The sequence below is a fragment of the Chenopodium quinoa genome, unplaced genomic scaffold (genome assembly GCF_001683475.1).
Source record: "Chenopodium quinoa cultivar QQ74 unplaced genomic scaffold, ASM168347v1, whole genome shotgun sequence".
Taxonomy (NCBI): Eukaryota; Viridiplantae; Streptophyta; class Magnoliopsida; order Caryophyllales; family Amaranthaceae; genus Chenopodium; species Chenopodium quinoa.
The window spans coordinates 2,928,628-2,945,991 of NW_018742684.1; the positions used below are offsets into that span (position 1 = coordinate 2,928,628).

Here is a 17,364-nt window from a genome sequence, read left to right on the forward strand (position 1 = left end):
TTTTGGAGTGTGGGCAAAATCCGCAGAAATCACCAGTCACTCTGGTGAAACTTAAAAGCCGGTTTGAGCATGAAAATGTCATTAAATTCAAGTCGGTTTTGAATTTGCCTTATTTTTAGTTAGTCCGTATTAGGGCCGGTTCCCATAGGCTAAACTTAGTTGAACTGAACTGAAAATAAATGAATGAAAACAGGCCCTTAGTCAAGACTGTAAGTGCTTCGGAGTACGGCGTAGTAGAGTGTCAAGACTGTCAACAATTTTACAAAGTTAATACACTTCTAAAAAAGCGAAAGTTGAGATATGAAACAAACATTAAGGAACAAATGGAGTATATGGGAGATTGATACACTTTGTGAAACACTTGGAGGGGAAAATCGAACCCTTAACCCTTATATGTAAACGATGAAATCAAACATCTTAATTAGCTTGAATACGTGGCTAAATCCGAATCTGATCTGTTTAGTAAACGGATCCTGGACTCGGATCCGAATCTGAAAAATCCGAGTCCGAATCCGATCCGACTCATAATTTTCGGATCCGAATCCAGTCTGTTTATACGGACCTCCGAAATAATCCGAATATTTTTTATTTTTATTTTTTGTAATGTCATATACCTATAATTGCTTGTATTGTCATACCAATTAAAGTATAAACATAACATATTTAAATTATAAACTAGTTATGTAACAAAATTTTGTTACAAAACAAGAAAATAATATTCCCAAGTTATAGAGCATATTCTTATACTCTCGGATTCGGACTCGGATCGGACTCCATCGGACTTTGCGTAGGGTCCAAGTTCGATCCACTTCCTATTCGGATTCGGATCTATTTTATCGGATTCGGACTAATTTTAAACGGATTCGAACCGAATATTTTCCTTCGGATCGGATCGGATTCGAATCGAACTCGGATTAAATTGTCATCCCTAGTCTTGGTTGCTACCTAGGTGCCTACTTTGGCTCTCATCACTAGAAAAAAGCTAATTACATGCACGTACCGTTTAAGAAACACTTATGAAAAAAATGAGCAACAAATGCAAAATTTTGGGGGCAAAGTTCCTATCTAAGACTCTTTCCCGAAAAAAAAAAAAAAAAAAAAAAAAAGGTTCCTATCTAAGACATGTCAACATAAATCAAAGCAATTTGGAAGCCTTTTGTGTTGGTTCAAAGCAAGGTTCCTGTTAAAGATATGCTCACATAAAATGCTGTTGCTAATTTGTTATGATACTAATGTCTTGCTGAGGGGATAGCAGAATAGTGGATTTAGGGCCTTTTCTCATTTACTGAACTCAGCTGAACTGAACTGAACTGAGCTGAACTGAATTGAACTGAAGTAAGCTGAGCTGAACTGAAATTGAATTGAATTGATAACTGAACTGAATATTTTATAAGAGAAGGAAATTAGGAGCTGAACTGAATTGAACTGAGCTGAATTGAACTGAATTTCAACGTAAGAGAACATACCCTTACAAAAGGAGAACTTAAGTGTAGTTGGTAGGTGTTTGTAAGCGAATAGTAGGACCAATTAAAAAGATACAACATAACAATATAAGGGAAAAAATGATTTTTTTTTAGTAAATAAATGGAGAGTAATTTGAAATACCATATTATTTTCACAGTTTTTTTTTTTTTTTTTTTTTTTTTAATTAATAAATTTGTAAACACTATGTATAAATGACGTAGGAATAATCTTGTCCACATTTTTCTTATCAAGCCTAAACTAAGTTTATCAGAGACCTATATTATAAGTGATTTTTTGTAATTTTATTAGTTTTTTTTAGGTGAAAATTTACAAGTTTGAAGTTGAAAAGAACAAAGCATAAATATATAATGAAGTCTTTGAAGATAATCATCATTTAATTAAATTATTTAATTCAATATCACAACCTTATTAGCAAAAGCTTACATGAGCAACTTAACCATCACATCATATTATATTGCATCTGAAAAATTCTAAACTACGTAAATTATTTAATTCAAATTAGTGATTTGGACATAACATTTCTTAATTCCCTAACAGAAAATTAATGGGGTAGCATATGGTGGATCTCAAATTTATTATTGCCAAAATAGTGAGTATAATTTTTGGGAGAAAAATTGATAGGTGAAATTTTTTGAGTTAGATCGATCTAATCATGTTGCAGCATATAATTTTGATCGAAGTTTGATAAAGTCTGAATTGAATTCATATACGGAGTATATGATTTATTTAAATTCAATCAATATTCTTACAACTCCACCTAGTCATGCTTCATATATGGACACTATGTATGACACTATTCTTTTACGATGTATATGATATTCATGGGTTACCCTAGCCTCTCATAATGAAGAATTAAGATCCACATCCAACGGCATTTTACTAAAATTCTTTACTAGTACAAGGCCATATCGTCATTTTCTTGTAGTTGGTGAGGGTCGAGCCCGAGACAAGCCCTTGGAGATGGGAATAGCTACCATCTCATAATACTATGGACAACAAATTAACAAGATATACGTACGTTCATTACCACTAACTATATAATAGGAGTAAGTAATAATGAAAGTCGTTATTTCATGTCCAAAGTCCACCTAATAACAACATTAAAAATTACTTGAAGATAAACCACTCCATCATATGATCATATGATTAGATTCTTCATCATCTTTTATTGCCATTTGCCTAGTCCACAACAAAATTTAGAGCTTAATTTAAGATTATGGATAAGTGTTACAGCTTTTTTAAGATTAAAATAAACAACATTCTTTGTTAGTGACATGGATATTCCAACGGACCAACATTAGAAATATACACCAAAGTTCTAAAGTTCATAATATTCTACTATTGTATGTTTTCTTTATGTTCATTGAGATTAGGTAAGCAAGGCTAGTTTAAGGGAGAAAATACAAGATTATGCGCCTCATAATGCTCTATAATCAAAATTAAGGGCGGTAGGCCGGCGACTAATTAAAGAGTGACAGGTCATTACATGGGGCCGTTGGACGGTGCCACATGGATCAAGGGCATATATAAACAGTAGAATTTCATCTAATCATCATCACAATATACAACTTAGAGCTAATTAACTAAGTAATTAATCCCTTCAAATTTTAATTAGAGAGTTTTTTGAATTTTTTGTGGAAAAATGGTGAAGTTGGCATTTGGTAGCTTTGGTGACTCTTTTAGTCTTGCTTCAATCAGGTGTTATGTAGCTGAATTTATTGCCACCCTGCTCTTTGTTTTTGCTGGAGTAGGATCTGCAATCGCATTCAGTAAGTCTAGTACTACTTGTACTTTTTTTTCTTAGGCTATTTCTTTCATTAATTAGTTTTTACTATGTTCAAATTTAAAAGTTTTCTACTACGTACAAAGCATTTTAAGTTCGCTTCACCTTATTCTTACCGATTAAAACAAGCTATTTTTATATTTAACTTATTTTTATAGGTTAAAATTTTAAAACTAATGTTTTTCAAATTAAAGAAGAAAACAAGCTAAGGTCTACGAGTAATACTCTTAACAGAAATATATTGGAGGTATAAATAAAAACAAGGGTTTTGCTAACCGTGCATCCTAATAATCCTTTGTTTTTCGAAATGGTATTCCATACAAATAGTTAGATTGTAAAAATTCATAACGTAGACATAATTCTTCAGAGTCATAATAATACGAGACTGAATCTTATATATGTTTATGAATAATGTGCAGGCAAGGTGACAGAAGGAGGAGCATTAGACCCAGCAGGGTTAGTAGCAGTGGCAGTGGCTCATGCATTTGCCCTATTTGTTGGTGTTGCCATGGCAGCCAATGTTTCAGGTGGACATTTGAATCCAGCTGTCACCTTTGGATTGGCTATTGGTGGACACATCACCATTCTTACTGGCTTCTTCTACTGGATTGCCCAAGTCCTTGGCTCTGTTGTTGCTTGCCTTCTCCTCCAATTCACCACCAATGGCATGGTCAGCTTCTTTTCTCTCTCGATCCTCTTACTAGCTAGCCAGGGAGCTATATCACTTTGTTCTCTTCATCTTATTCAAGTGTTTTGATTTGAATTTTTGAAATTTTGGTCTAATATAAATTTAATGTCTAGTTAAACTTATTACTTTATACTTTTTTGGTATGGTCTAGTCTGGTTTGACTTAAACAAGAATAAATAATATGAATAAGAAGAGAACAAAGCCATAAATAAATAAACCAACAACCATGCGTATGTTGTTAGAAAACTTAACTTTTTCAATAGTCGATTTATTACATTGATTGTTGATATATATACAAATTCAATTCTATAGGCTTAAACCCTACAAATTTAAATTCTTAAACCCTACTATATTATTTTTTGGCAATTAGAGATGAGATATTCTATTTATTTTAGAATAGCTGTAATCAATATTCAATAGTAAGCTTGTATAAATAGTAAAAGTTATTGTCAAATGTCGTAAATTCAATAGTACAAAAGTCAAATTATTACAAATATTTTCTGGAATAGAAAGACTAACAAACTTCGATATTGTGGTTGTCTTAATTTTGAAAACAGAGCATTCCAGCCCACGGAGTAGCCTCAGGAATGAACGCAATTGAAGGCATTGTGATGGAAATTGTGATCACCTTTGCACTTGTTTACACCGTCTACGCCACAGCTGCTGACCCAAAGAAGGGCCAAATCGGAATCATTGCCCCAATTGCAATTGGATTCATTGTTGGGGCCAACATCCTTGCTGCAGGCCCATTCAGTGGTGGATCAATGAACCCAGCCCGATCATTCGGCCCAGCTATTGTTAGTGGTGACCTTTCTCAAAGCTGGATCTATTGGGTCGGCCCACTTATTGGAGGTGGGCTTGCTGGGCTTGTATATGGTGACATCTTTATTGAGTCATATACCCCTGTTCCAGCCTCTGACAGTTATGCTTAAGTTGTTATTATCCTTTTCTTTTGTTTTCTCTTTTTAGAGGAAAATGCCTAAATATTTGGTGCAAAATCTGGCCTTTATTGTAATGCACTTGTCTTTTATTGTGTGAAATTTGCTAGTAAAAGCAATGTATATGATAAAAGTTTCTTGTTAAATCGGTTGTTTTATCCGCTCTTGTTTCCTTCTTTTGTGAAATTATTGAACATTCTCCTCTATTTTAAGCTGGAACAATTAGATCAATCATTTTGTTTTTAATAATTCTGAATGTTTTGATATACATTGCTATATTGAAAAACTATTAGTATTACGCCGCCTCAAGGTCTTCCATGGATCCACTGTTTCATCTCAATCTTTTTCGTGTTATGAAGTTAGCATCTTTGATAGGCAAAGCTATCATTATGTTCGAGTCAGTGAGTCACATACTCACATATAGGCTAGGCTTATGCTAGATACTTCACTAGAATCCTCTTTGGTGACACATTATGGTTTTGACTAACAAACTCTAAAATACGTTATACGGAGTAGGTGTTTTTTTTCCTTGAAAAGCACATGTTAATCACAATGTGTTAACATTTTATAGTGTTGATAGACGTATTAGCCATGTAGACCATTTTGGTCTTTGTGATGTGTATCTACTTCTCTCATATTTCTCGATGGTACTCGCATTTATTAATGGTTATTTATATCTATTACGCGTTAGATTACGTTAGTTGTTGTTAGCATATCAGCTTTGGTGAACCATCATTTTAAAAATTCTGATATGACACAACACTAGCTAGTAGGCTAAACTTGAACTTGACTTAAGTATAACATACTTACATACTACCTCCGTTACATATTATTTGTAACGATTTGACATAAAGTAGAGAAGAAAAATGTCTAATCGTTGCAAATAATATGTAATGGAGGTAGTACATAATTTCAATGTGACACAACACATGGCTGGTGGGCTAAACTCGATATAATGTCTAACTCGACTTGAGTCAACTGTCAAGTCAACTCGGGGGTAATGTTTTTTTTTTTCTTTTTTTTAAAAAAAAAACCATATTGTGATGGTTTTCACTTCCTAAGTTCCTAGTTCATACAAAATCAAACAATCAAAGCCAAAATAATACCTCTAAAATCGTAGTGTTGCAGACGATGGATTAATGCCGACAACAGAGAGCTATCCGGAAGAGTGGAAATGGCACTCCTTTTGCTACCTTTCTTCCTTTGTATGTACTTGCTTACTTAATATCATTTTTTTTTTTTTTTTTTTGGTTGCAATTTTCTTATACTAGATGCTTAAATTATACTTCGTACTATTATTGTCATTTATTGATCAAGAATTATTTCTAGTATAGTGCATTATAAGTTGATTTTGAATTCTAATTAGTGATTAACCCCAGTAATTTCTAAACCTAAATTGTTCTTTCGAAATTTAGGAAGGGTATGAAAATTAGAAAAGATTATTGGAGAAGGGGGAGAATTTTAAATTTGATGTAATGGGTTATGTTTCCATCAATATTCAGGAAAAAAAAAAAGAAAGAAAAAAAGAGGGAAGTTTTGATTTTTATCTTCCATGACCTCTATTTCACAATTGCAAATTCGGGTGATTGGAAAATTGGGTACATAAAAGAGTTGGATGATACAATTTAATTTATTGCTTGGCTGATCCAAATTCACATTTGGTGTTAGTTGGGTTGGCCAGGAGTAAGATTGCCTACATATAAGTGGATATATGTGCATTTGTTGGATGTCAAGTGAGCAACTGATTAGCCAAACACAAGTCGAGTGAGGTTCCATCGTATAACCGAGTAGCAATGCTGCTATAACTGAGTAGCAATACTGCAATAGTCAATACGAAGCGTAACTAAATCACCTTTAGTTTTAGTATTGTAGCATTTTTGGTGTTATTTGTAATTTGAATAGGAATGGAGAGTTTTTCCCCTCTTAATGATTTTCTTGGGTCTAATGCTATTTTAAGAGAATTGCATAGAGCCATAGACTTGTTTCAAGGGACTGAAGTTGAACTTACTAGTTAAAATAGTTTTTGGTGTATATAGAACCGCAAAGGGCATTGATGTACATGTATATCCTTGGTAGTTGGTACCATACGCGAGACTTTACTAACTAAGTTAGCTAGCTATGCCAATGGCATTTAGTCTCTCTACCCAAAATATAATTGAATGATTGGCACTTATCATGTCAATCATGATTGAATGATTGACACTTATCATGTCAATCATGTGAGATTCCCTTGCCTACAGATTAAAATGTAGCTTCCTAGAAGAGAGTAGCTACTCTTAATTATCTTACCAAATTTTTTGGCTGGGTTTTCTGATTTCCACAGTCCGATTGGCCCTAGAGCTTTTTGTGAAGTGCTATCCAGAAGGTGGTTTGCAAGTGATTGAATGCCAACTTTATTTTAGGATCTATAAGCATGCATGATACACTTGTAAGTCTATAACTAATTGCTTCCTCGTTGTTCTTGGGATGCTCCGAGAAATGCAGTTTGCTTATTTCTCTTTCCAGTTTCTACAAACAACCACAGTTTCCATCTTCGGGCACAAGGAGATAAACTCATCTATTTTTGCTTGGGCGTATTGATTTTGTATTTGCCTACTGTCCTTTGTTTTCCTATCTGTCGAGTATTCCTAGTATACACATAGCTACGTAGCTATCTTCTTGAAAATTTAGAAACAAGCTCTTTTAAGTTTAATTTTCTTTCCTATTGAGCATTCTTCTAGTATAGATAGTTAAACTACCATTTTTTTTCATTGAGCTTTTTGGAAAATGCTTTTGCCTTCCCTTGTCATTAGTGTTGTCTCATCAGCTGATCACTCCACATAATATATTGGTGAGAAGGAATTTCATTTTGCATCAGCTAGTTGCTATCTGCTTCTTTTTCTGATTTATCTAGTACCTACTAAGTAGGCAGCCAACTAACTATATCTCTCTCAGTTGGATTTTGGTGTGGGACCCCTTCTTCAAAACTGCAGCATTGTCCTTGAATAGGTCAGGCAATATTATACTCTTCAGCTCGGGCTTGGGCTTGGGAGTTGGGACTGCCGTTGGCTCAAATTTTAGTGGCAAGGTGAGATTTACTAAATTTTAGTTTATAAAAAGGAAGATGATTGACTATTTCATGAAGAAATGGTAGGTTTGGACATTTTTTTTAGTAATTAGACAGAGGACATTGTCATAGAATGTTATTTAGCAGTGACTTCAAGCGTTTATCAAAGCAACCCAACTACCCAAGTTAAGAAATAAAGAATTGGTCTTGGCTGATGTATTGACCACATTTTAGAATAAACAGAAAGCATAGTACTCTCCTTGAGATATAAAATTTATTAGTAGAATTTGACTTCTTCCTGTTCCAAATTGTCCTCATCTTAAGTAGAAGGGCCTAGACTTACGTGGTTTAATATTAAAGGTGGTCTGGGAATTCTTTGTATAAATGTAAATAAATTCCACACATTACAAATTCCCTGCAAGATGGAGGAGCCAATCGCTGATCCTGAGTTTGGACCAACATCAGCTGAAAAAGTTGCAGGAAATGAGGATCTAGCAACAGAGATTTTCATTCATTTACCTGCAACTTCTCTTGCTCCATGTCTACGGGTATCAAAGTGGTGGCTCTCATTCATATCAAATCAATCATTTGTTTCAAGGCACAACCTTCTCTATCCCCCCTCCTTGTCTGGCCTGTTCTTGATTCCTAGACAAACTGCTCAACATCCTGAAGTTCGTTTTCTCTCTCTCAATAAGAGTAAATTTTTTACTCTTCCATTTGCTGCTTTTCTTAATGCCAAAGGTTTTCAAATCCTACATTCTTGCAATGGACTATAGCTCTGTCAGCTGGGGCTGTCACATTATGTGTGCAATCCCTCAACATGTCAATTAAGAGTCCTTCCCAGCTGTTCATATGCAGAAAAAGATTACACTCTTCACTTGGCTTTTGATCCTCTCATTTCGCCAAATTACAAGGTTGTTTGCTTGAAAAAGGTAGGTAGTCAGCCGTCACATTACCGTATTGCAATCTATTCCTCCAAAACTCGTCTATGGAGTCTCTCTCAAGAGCCTGTTTGTGCACCTAATGAGTTAGACTTTAAGGACGGTGTCTTTTGCAATGGCGCAATTCATTGGCTAACAAGCAAATGTAGTGGAGCATATATTGACTTGAAGACAGAGATACTAAGAGAAATGCCATTGCCTCCCAGGCGAGAAGAGGAGTCAGAATATAAATTCAAGTACTTTGGAAAGTCCCAAGGATACTTGTTTTATGTTATCTCACGCCCTCTTTTTAACCACTATGAGTTGTATCAGACGAAGGAAGATTATTCTGGATGGGAATTGAAGTTTCGGGTTAATCTCAATGTGTTAATTGCTAAATTTCCAGTTATGGCTAGGAACTTTGGGCGTCATCCTTCTTTGTTCTCTGAGTTGGAATGTGACGTGTTGTGCATTTATCACGCTAGGGCCAATGAAGGCATGGAAATTGTTTTGTCAGTGCCAGGTGAAGTCATATTTTTCAATCTTGAGAAGAAAAATGTTTCAGTAGTCCAAGATAAAGTATTCCGTCCCTCTGATGTAACCATATGGTACAAAACCTATTTAGTCTATGAATATTTTGAGACATTATCAGTTGTTTGATGCAGACTATGTCGATAAACTTCTGCATGCCTCTTTTGTGAAATCAGGTTTTAAGACTTCTATCATGCAAAAATATTTTAAGTAGAGGATGCCATTAGCTAGCTTAGTCTGTGGAAAAACCTCATGAGGGTCTAGATAGATGCTTCCTTGGTGTCCTTGGGAAGCTCTGAAAATTTGTGCTGTATCCTGTTTGAATTTCTGCGATTACAGTTGCTATCTTCATTGATAATAAAGTCATATTTCGTATATATCTTTTTTGTAGGAATAACAGTTGTCTTATGGTTTTCTGCTTGTTTAATATTTCATAGATATGCAGCTTTGCATCATTATTCTTAAGTAGGAAGTGTACCTGTAAGATTATACTATTGCAGCCTTTGCAGGAGTATTTTCTTTTCTGTTACACAATCTCTAGGTTCATTGTGGGTCCTTCCTTCACAGACCCTGTCGCTGCATATATATATTCTTGTACATATCATCCAGTTATATTTCGTAAAAAATTCTTTTTGAAAATGCTATTACCTTGCCTTGGCCTTACTGTTGCCTTGTAACCTAAAAACTACACATGGTGTGGCAAATAAGGTGTAATATGAAATATTCCTTGATGGGACGCCCATTAAGTACTTCCGAGTTGGAGGTTTGTGTAGGATCCTTGTTACAAACCATAGTGTTGCACCTGGAAAAGGTAAGACAGTGTACTATTGCTATTTTGTTAGTCTTGATCCTTATTGATGTTGTCAAACCCCCAAAAGCGGAAACAAACCTCTAGCTTATTGCTTTTTTCTTAGTCTTGACTCTTCCCTGCATCAAGTTAGGGTTTGGTATTGTATGGCGCTCACACTTTTAGTGGTAAGTAGAGTTAATCTTATACTGTTGGCTATAAATTTCTGTTACAAAGATCAGATATACTAATTGAGTTTTTGAAAGGAAAACTATGATTGATTTAATGTTGATATTCTATTTTGGGAGCAAACTTCCATATGATAAAATCTGTTCAGCCTGTAGAATTTTCAATTTTAAGACTTTCTCTTTCGTTTGACATGATCATTGTTGGCCATTATCTTTGCTAATTTTGAATTTCTTGACAGATTTATGAAAAAAGAAAGATCTTTTGACATTTCATGAACAAGTGGAAGGTTTAAAGGTTTTAATAAAGATAGCAAAGCAACCTAATTTTCAAGCTCCTTCGGTTTTTCTAAACTTTTTATAATTTCATTGGTCCTCTCCACACCTCCTCAGTAGAATAAAGATAAAGAAATTGACATTGGCTGATAGATTGACTAAGTAATTTTTTATTTATTTTATATTTATTTTTTAAAAAAAAGCTTACTACTATCCTTGACATATGAAAATGATTTTGGCTTGTAGAATTTGGCTTCTTCATCTTATTGTTCCAAAGTGTCCTCATCTTAAGTAGAAAAACAATAGTTTATTGAATCTGATGGAGGTGCTTTGGGATTTGTCTGTATGAAAGTTGATAAAATTCACAGGTTCCAAATATTTTGAATGATGGAGGAGCCAATTTCTGACCCTCAGTCTGAACCAACATCAGCTGAAGAGGTTGCAGAAAATGAGGACTTAGCGACTGAGATTTTTAGTCATCTGTCTGCAACTTCTCTTGCTAAATGTCTACGGGTATCAAAGTTGTGGCTCTCAATCATCTCAAATCGAAAATTTATCTCGAGGCACAACCTACTTTATCCTCCCTCTTTGTCTGGGCTGTATTTGGTCCCTAGACAAACTGCTCAACATCCTAAAATTCATTTTCTTTCATTCAAGAAGAATACATTTGAGGTAACGCCATTTGTTGCCTTTCTTAATTCCAAAGGTTTCCAAATCCTACAGTCTTGCAATGGACTATTGCTTTGTCGATTTGGGCTGTCACATTATGTGTGCAATCCCTCATTATTTAGATTAAGAGTCCTTCCTCACTGTCCATACATGGAAAAAGAATACACACTTAACTTGGCTTTTGATCCCTTCACTTCACCTGATTACAAGGTGGTTTGTGTGCAAAAGCTAAATAATCGGCAGTTATTTCACCAAATTGCAATCTATTCATCTGAAACTCGCCTATGGAGTCTCTTTCAAGAGCCTGTTGTTGCACCTAACAAGTTAGACTTTAATGAAGGTGTCTTTTGCAATGGTGCAATTCATTGGCTGAAGAGCAAATCTAGTGGAGCATATCTTGACTTGAAGACAGGTATACTAAAAGAAATGCCACAGACTCCAAGGCATGAGGATTCAGAATACAAATTTAAATACTTTGGGAAATCCCAAGGGTGCCTAATTTATGCTGTTTCGCGTGCTATACTAAATGAATATGAGTTCTACCAGATGAAGGAGGACTATTCTGGATGGGACTTGAAGATTCAGGTTAACCCCACTGTGATGATTGCTAAAATTCCAGCTATGCTTAGGAACTTTTTGCAGCATCCTATGTTCTCACAGCTTCAATGTGACGTTCTGTACGTTAATCTTGCAGGAAGGGATGAAGGTGCGGAAATAGTGTTTTCAGTTCCCGGTGATGTCGTAATTAGGAATCTTAAGATTAAAATTTACCAATTCATTCCAGATGAATTTTTTGGGGCCAGTGATGTAACCATATGGTACAAAATGTATTCAGTCTACGAACATTTTGAGACTTTATCTGTTATTTGATGCAGAGTATGTCAGTAAATCTGTGTTTCTCCTTTGTGAAGTCAATTTTCCAGATATCTCTATATGATTTTATTTGCTATTTACTTATTTTGTTTATATATGTATTTTTTTGTATAATTTGTTTCTGGAATAGACCAATCTTAAGCTGAATTTATATTCATGATACTGTTTCTTGTAAATATTTGGCTTCTTTTATCGGTGTTGATGAAGTAATTTATAGTCATTGTTGGTCTTCTCTGGATATATCTCTATATGCTGGTAGTTGAATCTTGATGCAGTGTTCAACATTATCAAAGAACATGTATGAACCAACAGTTGCTACCAATCCGATTCCAGACAGCTGACTTCTCTAACACCAAAGAACATGTACGAGCATTCCGATCTTTGGTGCCTCCTTTCCCCATTCGTTTTTCTGTGCACCGTTTCTTCCCATTCTTTGCTATCAAAGAATTTTTGTTGTATATACTTCATTTGTTATAAAACATCTCCCTTTTCCTCATATATATCATCCATTTTTCTTCCCTGATTTCGCATAACTATATACCCTGCATTTGGCTATCATACCAATTCTTCTATTGTAATTTTGATTATCAATTGATGCTCTTCACTACCCAACTAGATTAATGGATCATTAGATTCTTTTTTGTTACGACAGTAGAGAATGAAGAACAGAAATTATATGAACAGAAAAATACTGTTAAGTTTGGATAAATGGAGAGAAAAATACTGTCAAGGTTGGATAAATGGAGAGAAAAATATTGTAAGATTGTGTAAATGGCATGCCTAAATCTGTCTACAACTTGCAGTTCAGGTATGTGAGCAATTGTGAAGGTGCTGAGCATCTACTGATTCCTCCATGTCCCATGACAATCTTGCTGCTTGAGTCACAAGCTGAAGTATTAAGAATCCTTTCTGCTGATGCGTGTGCTCTCTCCTGTGGAATATTGGAAAGGTAAAAATTGGTAAAATCATGCTGTTGTATAATGTCTGAAACTTTAATTCTGAATTTTACTGTATATATTAAGCTGTGAAGTGATTCATCATTTGTTACACATTTCACTACTGGATCTAGCTGATCGACAAGAGACGATATAAAGAGAGGTATGCACCCTTATTTAATATCTTGATTATGTTTCTGATCTGGATATTATTTGCTGTTTTCTAAAACAAATGAACAAACTTAAGCTTGACCTTCCAAGCAGGACAGCTGCTTATTGCAGCAATCACTCGTCGAAACTCTTACATGTTATTGCAGTACATTTTTTGTTTTTTGGATTTCATCTTTTTTTGTTGTTTTATCTTGGCAGATGGACCGTTTAAATCTCTTTCAGTATTTTTTTTTCTTTATAAACAGTTGACCTGGTATGTTTGGAAGAGTTGCTCTTTCCTTGATGATATGTTTGTTGCCTAATTGTATGCTCTTTGGTTGCCTGGTCTTCCTGCTGATGTACTTTTGATGTTAGTTTATTCTTTTATAAAAATTGGAAGCAGATATGAAACAGACATGCTAAGAGAATAGAGGACTCCACGTAGTATATCTTCGACAAAATCGAATTTCTTACTAGGATATGATAGTGTATAGAGTTGGGACTCTTTTTGTGATAATATATCAACTGAATTTATAGGGGCAATGGAAATAGGGATGTGTAGCAACCCCAATTTTGATCCATTGACCTTGAGTGGTGATGATGAGTACTTTTCTGCTGAGAGCAGCCTTGATATCGACTTACCAGCTGAGTTTTTTGATGGGGATGATGAGTTAGCTGCCGGGTTCTACTTCTCTTTGCCTGATCTATGGCTTCCAGAATTCGATTATGAGCTAACTGAGCCCTTGTGTCCTCCCATGTCTGACCATGATTTTCTTCAGTACTACTCTATTTTCCCTCTTTCTGTATCAGGCCTTGTGTTGATTCCAAAACATTCACCACAAAGATCTCAGTTTGAGTATGTCTCCCTCACACAAAGCCAGACCAAGGTTCCAGATATTTCATTTCTCAACAGCCTAAATCTTCAGATATTACAATCTTGCATTGGTTTGCTCCTTTGTTTTTCTCAATCATCCCAAAAATATTATATCTGCAATCTAGCAACTCAACACCCAGAGGTACTTCCTAATTTTGTTTCTGCGACCAACCATTTTGCTCTTAATCTAGCTTTTGACCCTTATACTTCACCTTATTATAAGATCATTTGTGTGCAAAAGCTAGAACTGCAAAAGCCACTTCATCAGATATCTATTTATTCCCGTGAAACTCAAACTTGGGCCGTCTCAGGTAAGCCTTTTGTTGCACCCGGTGACATAGATTTCAGTGACGGGGTGTTTTGCAATGGTGCAATTCATTGGATGAGACGTACAACAATAGGTCTGTACTTCAATGTAGAGGAAGAGATTCTGACAAAAATGCCTAAGCCTCCACTGAAGGAAGGGTATCCTTTGGCTAGCTGTGAGTACTTTGGGGAGTCTCGAGGTCATCTTCACTATGTAGTTGCATCACCAGAGTTGTCTTTTCTGGAGCTCTTTGAGATGAAGGAAGATTACAGTGGGTGGTTTCTGAGGAGTTTAATTGATTTAAAGTCTTTAGCGAAGGATTTTCCAATTATGGCTCGTAGGTCTAGCAACCCTCATCCTTTCTTACCGCGCTATGAGTGTGATGTGTTGTCTGTTGTACAGGGCCATGATGATGAAGATTTAGAAGTTGCGCTCTCAATTCCAGGTGAAGTCATTACTTACAATCACGAGAAGAGATCTGCAAAAAAGCTGTGTGACTTAAAGGTAAGGCCATATGAACGAGCAGTGTGGTATAGAGTTTATACTTCCTATCAAGTACTGTGAAGAATTGCAGTCGAACTTCTCTTTGTCCCTTAACCTATGCTTCATAGTCATATCATACCGAGCACACATTTCAGTCACAGATGTTGGTTTCTAGCGCGTCTGACATGCTCAGACGTGAATCTGCAGTGTAGAAAAGAAGGGTGAATGAAGCACAGACAGAATCAAGAAAAATATGTTTGTTTTTATTACACATATTTCATTGATATGTCTTGATTTACGTTGGTGCGATTGTCCCATTAGTTTTGCCTTGTTTATGTTCATCTTGAATAATTTTCATGTATACAATGAAGTTTTACTTTTGTTTTATGTAATTTTATTGGTTGTCTTCAGAAAATATCCCCTGTATACTCAACTAGGCATAGAAAAAGTTCAGTACACTTATCTCGGTCAACATTAGGAGTGAACTATGTTATAAGTTTATAACTCTATGGATAATTGATACAGGAGCGAATTGATGGTTAGATTTCGTTCTTTGGTGAATACCAGCAATCGTTGCGCTTTTACAGTACCTGATAAACTACTGCTTAGTTGGTATTGTTGTTTTAGAGTTTATGGATATCCAAGAAAAGTTGAGGAATGAGGAGTATACTTGTCTAGTGTATTCTTGAGCCACATTAATCTCAGCTTGGTTAGAGCAATAAAGCTTGGTCCGAGTGTGAGCTAGAATAAAGACTTGAACGAGTAAGGTAGGCTTTAGAAGCTCGTGAGCAGGCTCAAATATAAAAATGAATTTTAATACGTCGTCTTTATAACTCAATAAGACATTTAATTTTTTTTTTTAGTTGCACAATGAGACGGAAGAAGTATAATTTGATCTTAATTTCGAACTTTCATTCAATTTTTTTTCAAGTTTTATTTTATACTTGTATATCTTTAAGCGCTAGTATTTTAGTATTCCCTAATTATATTTGATGAAATGAGATATACGAGTATAATGAGAGTATGAGACTACACGTCATCGTGACGAATCATCATGATCAAAGTTTCTTTCTTTTCAAATGCAAAATTTCGAAAGGGACAAAAGGACCTCATTTGGCTAGCTCCAAAAATGATATGAAGTAATATTTTAAGGAAAACTTGTACCATGGTATGTATGCACGTTCAGACTTTAGACTTCCTCTTACAAAATCGTGTTTTTTGTCATTAGCACCACTAAACTACTTCGATATCATTACTGCAATAAACAAAATTGCTCTTTGAGCTGATTTTTCCATCTAAATAGTTTAATCTCATTAATTAATTGGTCTAACCCTTTAAAAAATGTCATGAAATAAGGACAATTAATTAGTTAATGAGATTGGCCTACTAATTATAGTTTATCCTTTTTGGATGTATCCACCATGACGCAACTGTGAAGATTTGCTTGCACATTTAAACATTTTTTAAAAGTTGGGGTACATATTACATACAAATTTACAATTATTAATATGTCAACCTCACCCTTTAAGGGGTGCAATGACTTCACAATGCACTAATAGTAAATCAAAGAGGCAACCTCATAATTTGGATTGAAAATAATTTGATTACTGTAAATTCGATAAGGATCTATAATTAATTGAGTTAAATTATGATTCTTATGATCATATTTGGGTAATGAATCACCTAGTTTAGTTAGAGTCATGTTTAGACCTATAAAAGGATCTAGTACTTTAAAAAAATCAATCAATATTAGCCCGACCTGGTTTGGTCCGAGTCTAGTTTAAATTATAAATCGTAAGTATGAAAGAGACAAAATTTCTATTAGTCAAAGATTAGGTACACAAAATTTAAATTCAAGCAAATTCGATCAAGTTTTCTATACTTGTATAATTAGTATTATATAAAGACTAGAATAGACCCGGTCTACAATAACTTATTGTAGACCCAACCTTCTAGTATACCATACGAATGTGATTATATCATACAAAATGTGATTATATTACTACAAAAGTGATTATATAATCCTGAAACTGATACGTAAATGTATAGTAAATTTATCATTATAAAAAGTATCAAATAGTTAATTACATCATTCAAAAGATGATTTTTAAATTTTATCATCCTAAAGATAATTATATAATCTCATTAAATGATTTAATATGAGATTATATAATTCAAAATATGAATCACAAAAGGATAATTATATCGTCTGCAAAAGTGATTATATTATCCAGAATGTGATTATATTATTTGAAAGTGTCAAATTTTGGGTCTACAATAATTTATTGTAGACCGGGTCCATACAAGACCAATTGGTATTATTAATACACATTAGTGTGTAACTCCAGATTTTGCAGCAGCATCTTTTGTAGGATTCCGAATAAAACATAATAAAAATAATTGTACCCTAATAATTAAGATTGACCTTATCCTC

The 17,364-nt window shown here is 34.6% G+C and overlaps 3 protein-coding genes across 3 annotated transcripts; all 3 read left to right on the forward strand.

Annotated features, from left to right (window-relative positions):
• The first annotated feature begins 3,023 nt into the window (after nucleotides 1–3,023).
• Nucleotides 3,024–5,125, forward strand: LOC110722808 (probable aquaporin TIP-type). The gene is made up of 3 exons (XM_021902108.1): nucleotides 3,024–3,254; nucleotides 3,688–3,938; nucleotides 4,514–5,125. The coding sequence occupies exons 1-3, from the start codon at nucleotides 3,128–3,130 to the stop codon at nucleotides 4,886–4,888; spliced, it is 753 nt and encodes a 250-aa protein (XP_021757800.1). The 5' UTR covers nucleotides 3,024–3,127; the 3' UTR covers nucleotides 4,889–5,125.
• A 669-nt stretch (nucleotides 5,126–5,794) lies between these two features.
• On the forward strand, nucleotides 5,795–15,322 carry LOC110722807 (F-box protein At5g07610-like). The gene is made up of 2 exons (XM_021902107.1): nucleotides 5,795–6,099; nucleotides 12,985–15,322. Exon 2 carries the CDS (start codon nucleotides 13,809–13,811, stop codon nucleotides 15,009–15,011), a length of 1,203 nt encoding a protein of 400 aa, XP_021757799.1. The 5' UTR covers nucleotides 5,795–6,099; nucleotides 12,985–13,808; the 3' UTR covers nucleotides 15,012–15,322.
• LOC110722535 (F-box protein At5g07610-like) lies at nucleotides 8,363–9,520 on the forward strand. Its single transcript, XM_021901804.1, has 2 exons — nucleotides 8,363–8,681; nucleotides 8,799–9,520. Exons 1-2 carry the CDS (start codon nucleotides 8,363–8,365, stop codon nucleotides 9,518–9,520), a joined length of 1,041 nt encoding a protein of 346 aa, XP_021757496.1.
• Nucleotides 15,323–17,364: the final 2,042 nt, after the last annotated feature.

Excerpts from the sequence above, each read along its gene's own strand:
- LOC110722807 (XM_021902107.1), top strand. The coding sequence starts at position 13,809 with ATGGAAATAGGGATGTGTAGCAACCCCAATTTTGATCCATTGACCTTG.
- LOC110722535 (XM_021901804.1), top strand. The coding sequence starts at position 8,363 with ATGGAGGAGCCAATCGCTGATCCTGAGTTTGGACCAACATCAGCTGAA. Across the intron at positions 8,682-8,798 it reads TGCTTTTCTTAATGCCAAAG|AAAAAGATTACACTCTTCAC; the intron begins GTTTTCAAATCC and ends GTTCATATGCAG.
- LOC110722808 (XM_021902108.1), top strand. The coding sequence starts at position 3,128 with ATGGTGAAGTTGGCATTTGGTAGCTTTGGTGACTCTTTTAGTCTTGCT. Across the intron at positions 3,255-3,687 it reads AGGATCTGCAATCGCATTCA|GCAAGGTGACAGAAGGAGGA; the intron begins GTAAGTCTAGTA and ends AATAATGTGCAG. Across the intron at positions 3,939-4,513 it reads AATTCACCACCAATGGCATG|AGCATTCCAGCCCACGGAGT; the intron begins GTCAGCTTCTTT and ends TTTTGAAAACAG.